Genomic DNA, 13,275 nt, shown 5'->3' with positions numbered 1-13,275 from the left:
AATATCAAATATAACCTCAACCTCAAAACTAAATAATAATTATTTAATATCATCAAACATCCAGTCAGATTTCCCCAAATGTCTCATATACGTTGGTTTATTTGAATCAGGAACCACTCATTGCTTTTGGCTGATGCAGCTCCCAAGTCTCTCTTAATATTTAACAGTTTCTTCTACTTTATTTGTTTTCTTCCTTTGCCATGTATTTGTTAAAGTCACTGGTATAGAATTTCTAACATTCTGGATTTTGTTGATTGTGTTCCCATTTAACATGCTCCCCCATGCACGTGCGTCTTCTAAATTGGTAATCAGATTTAGACGTTCGGTCAGATTCAGGTGTGATTTTTTTTTTTTTTTTTTTGCAAGAATAACTCACAGGTGCTGTGTATACCTTTTGCATCCTATCTGGAGGCACATAATGTCAGATTGTTTTCGTTTTAGTAATGTTAAGATTGGTCATTGGTTCATTCTGGTGGTATCTGTGTGATTCATCCCATTTTAAAGTTAAAAACAATCTGTTACAAACCCTATTGTTATCTAGGGGTTTTAGCAGTCACTGATTATTGCCTAAAGCTATTATTTCATTAGCAGTTGCAACATGGAGATAGTTTAATTTGATCTTTTCTTCTTCATTCATTAGCTGATTTTTTTCTGTAAAAAGGGGATGATTATTTGGTTATCTCAATACATAAGTTCCAACAGGAAATGAAGGATAAATATTTGCTCTTTTCCCTTTAGTTACTAGAATAATGAGTTTGTGCCCTACCATTTTCCATAGGTGACCAGTGAGATTATTGTTTGAGGGAGGAGATTGGATTTTTTTTTTTTTTTCGGTCACCACTATGAATACATGGATTTTTAACATATGTGATATATTCAACATGTTGCAGTAATTATTTTTGTTGCCAAGATTGTTTCCTTTTTGGCCCAAGGGAGCCCCTTCAGGTTGGCCCCTGTGTCCTTCTGCCAAGTCTCTAATAGCTTTTGCTAGCTCTCTTGCTTTCTGGTCTCACACGATATTTCAGGTCCTTGCTGTACACTTTCTGCCTAGACCTGGAATCAACCATTTCTTTAGAAAGCTCTAGTTTCCCTTTAATGGGAAATTATATTTAACGGTCACAATTTGGGCACTCACTGCTGCTGGATTTGTCCTGCAAACTTTTTGTTTCAGTCAAACATGTTGGTTGAAATGGAGTCATGTATTCATCTAATCAAAACAATGAATTCTAAAACAAAGTAATTCTGGTATTCTGTATTGATTGCTATTGCCACAGAAAACCCCTGCCTTCCACAAACGCATCCTTTGTGGAAGGCAGGGGTTATGTGATGGATACCACACGGGTACCACTAGATGGCAGGGGTTGAATCAAGTAGAGTTTCTGCCCCAAGGAGCTCATAGTCTGGTAGGGACTCAATGTGCCCAAAGATCAGGCGTGAACAGAAAGTGAGCCCAGCAGGTTGGCAGGGTGGGAGGCTCTTCTGGCCTTTTCCTTCCCTGCGAGCCCCACATTGGTCAGACAGGAGCTCCTGGTGTCCCACATTTCTCCTGTTCCCCTTCAGTTGGAGAAGAGATTGAGATGACCCCTATGGTATTTGCTAAGGGTCTGGCTGACTCTGGCTGCTGGGGGGACAAGCTCTTTGGGCGACTGGTAAGCGAGGAGCTCCGAGGGGGTGGATATGGGTGTGTCCTTCGGAAGGCCTCCCAGGCCAAGGTCATCTACGGACTGGAACCCATCTTCGAGTCGGGCCGCACGTGCATCATCAAGGTGTCCAGCCTGCTTGTGTTTGGGCCCAGCAGTGAGACTTCTCTCGTGGGCAGAAACTACGACGTCACCATCCAGGTACTATGTCCCATCTTCACGCCCCATCCCTTTACTCACTCACCCCCTACCCTTTCCCAGCTCAGGTCCTGTTGGGATGCCCAGTATCAAGGCAGAAGGCATCTCAATCTCAACCTTATGAGGCTCCTAGGATGGACCTTGTGGAAGGCCTGAGATGCAGCCCAGAATTCAGATGCTTGGCCTCAGAGAGCTTGAGAGCTTCAAAACAACTTGGGCCATAGTTTTCAAACTCTGTATTTGCAGCAGAAACCTTCCCCCTGCTCCATACATAATCTCTCATGGAAGCCTTGTTTATATGTGGGATGAAAGGGAGGTGCTGTGGGTGGGGTGGACCGTCTTCCTGGTTCTCCACAGAGTGGTCTCTGGGGCACTGTCACATACCATTAGAACTCCTGAAAATAGTTTGGAAATCACCCGAAAATCTCAGTTTGAAAAGAAGTCAAAAGCCACTTGTTATACAAAAGAGGAAAATGAGGTGCAGAGTGGGGAGCAGGGAGGAGTAAGCCCTTCCTCCCCCAGGGCTGGGATCCTCCTCTCGGTTCCCTAACAGAATAGGGGTAGACACAGTGGAGGACTGGGGAATTTCTTTGCTGACCATATTTGGTTCCCTCATCCACAGGGGTGCAAGATCCAGAACATGAGTAGGGAGTACTGCAAAATCTTCGCAGCAGAAGCCCGGGCCGCACCTGGATTTGGGGAGGTGCCTGAGTAAGTACACAGTGAGGAGGACGTGCAGTGTGCAGCACTGTTGACTTGGGCTTCTGCAAAGACAGTGATTTCACAGCCTCCCAGGGGCAACCTGGGTTATGCCCATGTGCAGATAGGCTCACAGCCCCGTGCTCAGCTCAGTGGCCTCACAAAAATCTAGAAATAGAGACCTCATTTACTTCCCACTTGAGAAAAGCCTCTGCTCTAGACTTGAGTCTCCTCCTGCCCACCCCAGTTCCTCATTCTTTAGCGCCGATGTTGCTGATTGCAAAGTTTGGGCACAGCAGTTTCTGGGACTCCATGAAGGTGATGGGGTGAGCTAAGCTAGACAGACTGGTCAGGACCCTTCTGTGGTAGGCAGGCGGAGTCAGTGTGGATTTTTGTAGGAGTCAGCTATAAATGGCAATTGTTTCCATTTTGAGACTTGAACTCCAACCTTTGCGTACCTGGGGTCCCACTGGCAGAGAACCACAATCTGGTTGAATCCTCTCTAAAGGTGCTCCTTCTATTTGACATATACGTGCCCCAGTCCCTCACCCAAGCCACACAATCTGCCTATGCCCATAGCAGGGTTTTGTTCTAATCCCACTAACCAGGAGAATGGACAGGACTCTGAAGCCAAAAATACCATTTCCTTTCCTGAACTCAGGGTGGAGTTGCTTTCCTTTGCTGTCCTTTGGGCTCAGAGTTGAGAATTCCATTCTTGGAAGGGCCCTTCTTTTAGGTCCAAGAATACAGAATTGGATGGGAGGGAGGAGCTCTCTGGGCCATACTTCCTGCTTACTGCAAGGTGAAACTATGTTTAGGATCATCCCACTGTATCTGATCTACCGGCCTGCAAACAATATCCCATATGCTACCCTGGAGGAAGACCTGGGCAAGCCCCTGGAGTCTTACTGTTCCCGGGAATGGGGCTGTGCTGGGGCTGTGACAGCATCTAGCAGCTCTGAGGCCATGCAGAAATGCCAGACCTTCCAGCACTGGCTGTATCAGTGGACAAATGGCAGCTTCCTTGTCACAGATTTGGCAGGTATGAAGGTATAAGGGTGCGCGGGTGTGCATGTGCATGGATGTGAAAGCATGCAGAGGAGGCAGAGCCACAGTGCTTTACAATCGTTTACAAAGCACCTTTGTCTTTATTCTTTTTTGCTTTTCACAATAATCTTGTAAAGTAGATTGGACAGGGACCATTTTGCACGCAACACTAATACATACCTCATGTAGCCTAGTCTATCACTGCAGTTGCATTTAAAGGAGCACAGTCCAGGCTCAATTAAAATTAAAAAGGAATTTATTTCAAAGATCATTACATGGGGTCTAATTCAAAACCCACAACCACCCTTTTCAAAACCTCCCTTCTTCCCTTCCCTGCAGCTTTGCTGTAGACTTTCTCACTCTCCAAACTTCCCAAACTCTCCCTTCCATTTTAGCACAGTAGCTTTACTGTGTCTCCTCCTCCTCCATCTTTGTTAGCTTTTTGTTATGTAAAGCAACTTAGTCTTGCTTCTTTTTAGTTTTACTCCTATGCCCCTCATTACCCAGAACTCCCCAACAAAGGAAGGCCAGCAGGCATGAACCCTCCTTCCTTCTTCAACCAGCTCTCTCCAGGCCTACTGTCTTTAAGCAGAACTGGACAGGGGAGAGGAACAGAGAAAATGCTTAAGGGAAGGAAAGGTTGCTGGGATTATCATGCATTATTAAATCTTGTCTCTGTGGTAAATAAGTGAGAAAACTAAAGACCAGAGATATAAAACTGACTCAAATGTGTGTTTCACTGGGATTAAATTATACAATAATTATTATATATATAACTCCGTATACTGGGGGGGAGGGAGGGCTAGGTAACATTAAGCCATTATCAGTCAACCTATTGGTTAACTTACATATTCATGCTTCCATCCTTTTTCCATCCAACCACTACTAAATATTGAAAAAATAAAAAGTTGAATTAGGAATAGTCATTGTCCTCAAGAAGCTGTGATGAGTAGACCAGTTTCTACTATAAGATGATAACGTGGTATAGTAGAAAGGCTTTAGAGTCGGCTGGGCGTGGGGGCTCACACCTGTAATCCCAGCACTTTGGGAGGCCAAGGAGGGTGGATCACTTGAGGCCAGGAGTTTGAGACCAGCCTGGCCAACACAGTAAAACCCCATCTCTACTAAAAATCCGGGCATGGTGGGGCATGTCTGTAATTCCAGCTACTTGGGAGGGTGAAGCTTGAGAATTGTTTGAACCCGGGAGGCAGAGGTTGCAGTGAGCCAAGATTGCACCACTGCACTCCAGCCTGGGTGACAGAGCGAGACGCCATCTCAAAAAAATAATAAAGAAAAAAATAAATTTGATTTAAGTCAAAGCCCCATTCTCTTCTAGCTGAGTCTGTTTTACAAAGAAGAAAACTGAAGTTCACATTGGTTAGGTCATTCAGTCTCTCTGAGCTTCAGTTTCCTTTCCCTCTTTAGGAATAATGTCTCTCCTACCTAGCATTCAGATTTTTTATGAGGATTAAATGAGACTGTATTTGTGAAGACCTTCTGCAAACTAAAATTCTGTGCAAATGAGAGAGATCATCATTATTACACAAAATGGAATGCTATGAATGCCAAAAGAGAAATGACAAAGAAATTAATATTTATCACATTACTCCTATGTTTCAGACACTAAGTTAGAGTCCTACACATATTATGATATTCTCAATACCCTGTAAGATGGTCATTATTATCCTCACCTTTATACTTGAAGATTAGAGATATGAAGTGACTTGTCAAGTTCCCACAGCTCAAAAGTGATAGAGCTGAAATGTAAATCTGGGTCTGTCTGACTCTAAAGGCCACAATTGTTATTGTCTATCATATGATGGTACTCAGCCCTGTTAGTGAAAGGCAAGTTCCTAGCAAAATACTCTGGACAGATTGAAAATGGGGGAAAGAACATCCTAAACCTAATGTGTGAATGCTAAGATACCTGGTGGCCTGACCACAGTGAAAACGTTTTTCTCTATCATCATTTTGCCTGACTCCAAGGCTGTCTTAACCTGGAAGACCATCTTAGCTTCTTGTTTGCTTGCTGCCTTTGTAAGTGGTGCAGAAACCAATCTTCTGTAGTGTTGCATTTCCGCTGGTCTACCCCTGATTTATCCTCTCATTCCCATCTGTCTCTTTTGTCTGGACAAACTACTGATCTGTTCAGAGGAAGAAGGTTTTAGCTCAAAGCCAGAGGCCAGTCCAGTTTGTGACCTGGTCTAATCCCAGTAGAGGCAGGATTGCATAGCTGGAAGAGTTTTGGCTCTAGGAATCCAAAAAAACTGAACCCTTATTTTAAGTCAAATGGCCATTGCCCATAGCCAGAGCTCAATTATTGAATGACTGAGTATGACTTTGTTCAAGTCATTTAACTCTGAGCTTCTCCTCCTCACTTGTAAAAATACGAATAGTATTCCTAGTAATAATCCAGAGACCTGCACGCTGTGAGACAGGCTGGTGGTGATGACCCACGAGAAGATGCTTGAAGACACACCTGCACTGACACCCAGGAAGTTGATGCCAGCTTGGGCTGGTTCTAAGCCCCCATGTCTCCAGTAGGAAGAGACGTGGTTCTAAGCCCCCCACTATCTCTTCCTGCAGGAGACGTGGGGGCTTAGAACCAGCCCAGGCTGGCATCAACTCCCAACTTTCTCTCTTTTCAGGGGTTGACTGGAAGATGACTGATGTGCAGATTGCTACCAAACTTCGAGGGTGAGTGGTTCTTGGGGACAGAATGCCCTCTGGGGGTCTTCTCTGGGTGTAAAATGTCCTAAGTCCTTCTGGTTCTCCATCCCTGAGGTGCTGGACCTGGGGCCAAGTGGTCCCAGACACACCCATGGCCATGTGGTAACATCCTAGAGGCTACTGGTCCCCACACCTTATCTCTGGCCTGGTGTGGCAGCTATTACTGATGCCACACATGGGGTCCCCTGCAATTCACAGCTCGCACATACTCCTCCCTTCTTGCTTGAGGATGGTTGCCAAGGTGCCGATGAGTAAGGGCCCTGTGATTAGAGTGTGGACCTCGAGTCTGCTCCAATTTATGTTAAGAAGCTAAGCCATCCTTATGCCAGTTAAAGTCCTGCGTGATGGATTCCATGTGTCAGGGTGTAATAAGACCACAGTTTTAAAACTGAGGCCTTGGGCTAGGCATAGTGGCTCACGCCTATAACCCTAGCATTTTGGGAGGCTGAGGAGGGAGGATTTCTTGAGCCCAGGAGTTTGAGACCAGCCTGGGCCAAGTAGAGAGACTCTGTCTCTATTTTTTAAAAAAAGAAAAATTGAGGTTTTGGCTGCTGCCACCTGAGGTAGCACCCAAGGGAGACTCCCCATCACTCTCAGATAGGGTAGAATGTACCCTGAGCACGACATCCTGATGATGGCCACCCCAGAGTCAGCCCCCCAAGGAACTGTGTCTGTGGTTGGGACCCCCACTCAACTCTTCCTGTCCGGTTGCAGATACCAGGGCCTCAAGGAAAGCTGCTTCCCTGCCCTGCTGGACCGGTTCGCCTCCTCCCACCAGTGCAACGCCTACTGTGAGCTGCTGGGGCTAACACCCCTCAAGGGCCCTGAGGTGGCCCACCCCCAAGCCAAAGCCAAAGGCTCTAAGAGTCCATCTGCTGGCAGGAAAGGCTCCCAATTGAGTCCTCAGCCCCAGAAGAAAGGCCTCCCTAGTCCTCAGGGCACCCGGAAGAGTGCTGCAAGTTCCAAGGCTGCGCCTCAGGCCTCAGAGCCGGTTGCCGCTCAGTTGTTGGGACAGCCTCCCACCCAAGAGGAGGGCTCCAAGGCCCAGGGCATGCGGTAGCCTCAAGAGGAGGCTGGGGGCCTCCACCCGGCAGCAGACCAACCAGGAAGCAGCTTGAACCGGAAGGAGACTTTCCAAAAATGGAACTAACTGGAGAAGGTACACGAAGGAGGCACCACTTGGGGACCTCTCTGAGCAGGCTCTCGTGAATCAGCTCCTCATCAGATGGCTTTGGTGCATGGCACATAGCCCACTGGCCTCTTCTGGTGCCACTGTCACCCAAGGTTCCCAGGCCTCAAGCAGGCCCCACCTCCGAGTGCCTGGCAGCCTAGGCCCTCCTTGAAGTTTACACTTTGCCACTGCTGGAGGCTCCCCTGAGTCCTCTGCATGAGTTCTGCACCCCAAGCCCTTGCCCCAGCCCAGTCAGGCAGCAGATGTTATAATCTGAGTGAGGACATGCAGGCCAGCATTTACTCCCCTGCCTTTGCCTGGCCCTGATCTTGCCTGTCCTCAGGGCTCCAGACTTCCTCTGCTAGTCTGGCCTGGTGACTCTCAGGGTATCTTCTCCTTCCAGCTACTTTGGCTCACTGATCTCAGCTTACCCTGCAACTAACCTGTCCTTGAGCCCAGATGGGGCTCAGGGCCCTTCCAGAGCCTGTCACGTCCTTGTGCAGTGGCCTTTGATGATGTGTGTTCATGCTCTTCCCCCTTCACTCACTCGCCTGCTTCCCATGCTCCCTTGCACCCCCTGGCCACATCCCTGTCTTAGGGCCCAGCTGCAGCCTGCTGCCTGCCCTTCATGACTCTGCGCATGGCCCTTTGCTTGAGGGCTCCCCACTCCCTGCCTACCAATACCCAGGTGAGGAACAGAACCTCTGGCATCTCACCCCACTTCAGTACTCTCTTCCCCAACTTCTCATGGGCTCTTTGCTCATGAGGTGAGAGCTGGCATGAGGGCTGTGTCAGAAGCTGTAGCCAGAGAGAGGTGTTGACTCTGAGAGACCTTACACTCCACACTGAAAGGAAGTGGGGTCACAGTGAATTTCACATCCCCTCTCAACCAGGAATGGAGGGCTAGGTCCCTTCCCCATGGGGAGTACACTTGGGTGTTGTAGGAGGGATGCAGTCTATCCATGCACTTGAGTGGAGGAGAGTCTCTGTGCCTGGGAATTAGGACTCCTGCCCCAACCATAGCTCTTGATTCTGGGGTCCCAGCTCTGGACCTCATGTATGGGCTCCCAAGGACCCAGCAGCCTGGGTCCTTCCAGAGCATCCCTCCCAGAGGCCTGGGATGGGGTAGGTCTGCAGCTAGCCTGCTCCCCTTGGAATGCAATAAAGGCAGCATTGTGTGCCCTGCTTGCCCTCATCTGGTGTGGTTGGAGGTCCACAGAGTCAGGGTCCCCCTCTCCCAGGCAAGCTCTCTGAGGGCATTCTGTAGTCCCAGGCCCACTGGAAAAATGAATCTATATTTTGGTTCCTGGACCGAAGTTCAGTCGCAGTCTTCTGTGGCCACAGAAAGACAGCCTGTGCTTCTTGCACAATTGAGCTGCTGCTGTGTGCCCCTTAGCAGGGTGTCTGGGGACTTATGCTCTTGGAATTGCTCTTCATTCAGAAGAGGAACACAAAGGAAGCCATCCAGGAAGAAAGCGCAGAGCTGGGGGCTCTGGAAACGCCCTGTGTCTCTGGCTACAGCAAGACCAGCCCAGGAGCCCACCAGCACCTGCCTCTCAGCTACTTGCTGACCATTTCCTGCTTCTCAAGCGGCAGAGAAGCTTTTCATTCCCACCCCCACCTGGAGCCTCCCCTTGCCTTACATTTCCCCTGTATGGTAACATCTCTGACTTCTCTACCTCCTCTGTGCTCAGGTCACTCCACATCTTCTGCCCCAGTGTGTCCCCACCTCTCCCAGCCTGTATATCCAGATTCCTTTGGTGAACTGAGAGCTGGAGTACTGTTCATTCATTTATTCATTCACCCACTCATTCAGCAGACATATACTGAGCGCTACTTTATGCCAGACCCTGAGCTGGCAGATGTTTGGAGGCAAAGATGTGTGAGGCCATCTCAGGAGAGACTACCTGTTAGGATTCTTGAGTTTTGACCAACAGAAATGAACTTGGACCAACTTAAGCAAGGAAAAAGGGTTCATGGGAAAGATGCTCGGATAGCTCACAGAACCAAAAGAATAGCTGAACAATTGGCCTTGGGAAGGGTGGGAGCTGGGGCAGCTCCAAGGCTTGCCTCCCAGGAGCTGCTATGGTTGGCATAGCTTGCCATCGGTTCTAGTGGGTCCTCTTCCACTCAAGATTCAATTTCCAAGTGAAGGAATCTGGCCTGGAGCTCAGGGCTTCATAGAGCGGGAGGGAGGCAGTTTTCCAAAGGACGCGGACTCTTACCAGAAGAATGGTGGAGTGCGGAAGGGTAGAAAGGGTTTGGTAGGCAAACCCTGAAGATGCTCCTAACACACATGCTGTTCTTCCCATCTCATGTATGATGACTCTCCCACATATAATCAAAACCACATTTCCCTCTGCTTAGGGAATTCAAGATCATATCTAACCTCGAATTCCAGGGGTAATGACACGGCTCCTATTCTCCAAAGTCCATTGTCAATAGGGATAATCTCCCTCTTTCAGTGTTACCACAATTCCATTTTGAAATTCTACAACCTGTAGATTAACCATATTCAACCAAAATTATATAATCCAGCAAGAAAGGAAGAATGGGTAAAGTCTACAGTCCATTTCTAGAACTGGTCATGAGAACTCATGTTTATGATGATGGACTTTTAATCTGGTGGAGTGACCCAAACCTTCAGTTCTGAAGCTCCTTAGTGGTCCTACCTGTGTGACAGGCATTTACTATTGGACATGGCAGTCCCAGGATGAACTCCAGGAATCCCCCCATGTCCATCTCTACTCCTGCCCCCTTTTACGTAACAGCAATCATATTTTCCCTTGAAAGGGTTAATCATTCTAGATACTCCCATGACCTCTTTATAATGAGCCTGAAATGGCCCGGTGGCTGCCTCAGCTTCCAATTCAGTTGAACTGCTACTATGTCTTTGAGGATGTGCTCCTTGCTGGGGGACTAAACTCTCCACACCAGCCCGGTCCCAAACCTCAGGTGTAAGAAAAACATTGAGATCTAGCAATAGCAGGGCCGTCTCTACACTGCATCCTATCCCTGAAGGAGAAACAGCGCCAGGTATGGTTGCCGGCTCCAAGCGCATGCTGCCTCCTGCAGTCCTGACCCAGCCTCTAGGGGTGTTGTTTCTAGTGCCATAGTTGAATTTTCAACAAACCATTTCACCACACTCTCAAGCCAGCTGCTGCTGGTTTGTGGGTTCCTGAGAGGATGAGTGAATGCCTACCCATCAACCTATTACTCTTCTTTTAGCTGTAAAGGGAATTCTGTGGTTGGGTGCAGTATGTGAGGAGGTCACATGATGTTTATGGCATTTGATAATTCCGTGGATATTGATGGCAGGAGAGGCGTGATGGGTTAGAAAAGCAAATTCAAATCCAGAACGAGGGCCCAAAAGGGCCAAGACAAATTACTGCCCCTCTCAGAGCCACAAATGTAGAAAGGGGGAAGCTCAGCAGTATGGCGGGAGGAAGCACTGTGGAGAGTGAGTGAGCTACCCACACATGACCTGCTGGTGCCTTCAGAGCCCTAGCCTGGAGCGACAGTGTCCCATTGATAACAGAGTACACTGGCTATGCCAGAATTTACGGCTAGGTGGTCAGATAACCATTTCACGAGGGGCAGCATGGCCAACGAGTGTGCCAGGGCCAAGTGTTTAGGTTCCCCCAGAGCCCAGTGGTGAGCCAGAGGGGCATTTTGCACAAGGATAATGGTTACTTGTCGGCCAGAGCATCGCTTGACTCCAAATCCTGGGTTCTCCTATCATATTTTCTTGTCAGGACTTACTGCAAGCTATATATGGCTCCCCGGTATGCCACCGATGGACAGATACCTCACGTACCATTGACCTGCCAGGTCACATGGCCTGATGGCAAAGCTGGCTGCACGAAAGACTTTCCCAGCTGGAATGCCTTCGCCTGCTCTAGGCCCACCCCAAAGCTGGCAGCATTCTAGGTCAGTTGGTAAATGGGTTAGAACAAGATGCCCCAAAGTGACATATATTGCTTGGAATTAGGCCTTAGTGGTGAGGGATTCAACATACAGTCATTTGTCCTACATTATGAAGGAAACATTCTGACCTCAAACAGATCCCTCAACCCCTAGAACTTTATAGAAGGGGCGGACCTTGGCATTTTCACATGATTTATCTCCCACTCGGATTCACATATGTTTGACCAAGGCACTAGGCAGCTGCCGATTTCCCATCCCTCCTGTAGTCCCAGATGAATGGATACAGATCCCTTTGGGGAAGGCTGCAAGGAAAGTTCACAACATGCATCTAAGCGTTAAGTTTTTCCTTCAAAAAGACATTTGACTTCCTCTCCATTTAAGGTCTGGAAATCAAGTGGGAGATACTGACTTTGGCACTTGAGACAGACCTGTTGACCCAGAAATCTTTAGTTAAGGTCATTACTAGGCCATATCCTAGGGGCATCTGGCCTTTTTCATTCCTGGGACCCACAGCTCAAGGTCTGATTTCCATGTCCTGCCCATTACGATGAGCGCCCTATTTTGTTCCTTCTGTCTATCTCAGCTGCTGAGATCAGGGAGCCCACATTCCCAGCAGCTCTTCCAAGCAGCCTCCCAGGCCTAGAGAGGAAAATCAGCGGAGCCTTGTGAATTTATTTGTCATAAATTCACAAGAAGGGAGCTCATCTTCTGGGTCCTGCCAGAGGGCACTGAGGGGGTTGATGGGCTGGGTGCATGCCAGGGACCCAATCAAGCATTTTTATCTTCTGAAATCTTTGAATTCCTGCCTTTCTTGGATGTTTGGTCTTTTGATATAATTTAGCATGGGCCAACATTTGGTCCAGATTAAAATAGTAAGAACTGTATCTGGCAATTTGAGCTTTTACATAGAATGTAGAATCTCTGGTGAGTGAATATATCAATAAAGATAACCTGAACCAAAATTATGTCTTGGTCATACAGCCTTTAAAAGGTCCACCACAGCCTGGGCAACATAGGGAGACTCCGTCTCTACAAACAAAACAGAACAAAACAAAAAAAATTAACCAGGCGTTGGGGTTCATGCCTATGGTCTTAGCTATTTATGGAGCTGAGGTGGGAGGACTGTTTGGGCCAGGAAATCGAGGCTGCAGTGAGCTGAGATCACACCACTGCACTCCAGCCTGGGCAACACAGCGAGACCCTGTCTCAAAAAAACAAAAAAAAAGTCCACCAATGTACCCTGTATTTTTTGACAATGTATTTGCCAGTTTATGCAGTTTCTTCAGAATATCACTCTTCTCTTTCCTGATCTGATGAAGACTCTCAACCCCTGGGATATGCTAAGTGTGGGTTCTGGTTACTGGTATAACTTGTGGTGTCGGGCAGGAGGGAAACTGTTTGCTTTCTTTTTTTATTATTATTATTACACTTTAAGTTCTAGGGTACATGTGCATAACGTGCAGGTTTGTTACATAGGTTATACATGTGCCATGGTGGTTTGCTGCACCCATCAACCTGTCATTCATATTAGGTATTTCTCCTAATGCCCTCCCTCCCCCAGCCCCCCACCCGCTGAGAGGCCCCAGTGTGTGATGTTCCCTGCCCTGTGTCCATGTATTCTCATTGTTCAGCTATCTCTTATGAGTGAGAACATGTGGTGTTTGGTTTTCTGTCCTTGTGATATTTTGCTGAGAGTGATGGGGAAAGTGTTTGCTTTGTTCTGCAAGAGAGAGGTACACCTTTTCTAGTAGTGGAGTTTGGAAGGAAATATTTCTGGAGGGCTGTCCTATTTATGTCCTTTGAATACTCCCAGATATCATTAATCCAATTGACAGGATGCCACCCTTTTTTGAAACCGAATGA

The 13,275-nt window shown here is 47.7% G+C and overlaps 1 protein-coding gene across 1 annotated transcript in view; it reads left to right on the top strand.

The window, feature by feature from the left end:
• The window catches only part of ALPK3 (alpha kinase 3), a 60,502-nt gene extending 48,128 nt beyond the window's left edge, over window positions 1–12,374 (top strand). Inside the window, 5 exon segments of the mRNA XM_025392047.1 lie at window positions 1,561–1,841; window positions 2,461–2,549; window positions 3,356–3,579; window positions 6,233–6,281; window positions 7,029–12,374. Coding sequence (XP_025247832.1) covers window positions 1,561–1,841; window positions 2,461–2,549; window positions 3,356–3,579; window positions 6,233–6,281; window positions 7,029–7,374 — 989 coding nt within the window. The 3' untranslated portion in view covers window positions 7,375–12,374.
• The last annotated feature ends 901 nt before the right edge of the window (window positions 12,375–13,275 follow it).

Source organism: Theropithecus gelada, chromosome 7b (assembly GCF_003255815.1).
Source record: "Theropithecus gelada isolate Dixy chromosome 7b, Tgel_1.0, whole genome shotgun sequence".
Classification (NCBI taxonomy): domain Eukaryota; kingdom Metazoa; phylum Chordata; class Mammalia; order Primates; family Cercopithecidae; genus Theropithecus; species Theropithecus gelada.
Note: the sequence above shows the minus strand (reverse complement) of the source record. Positions and strands in the feature narration are given on the sequence as shown.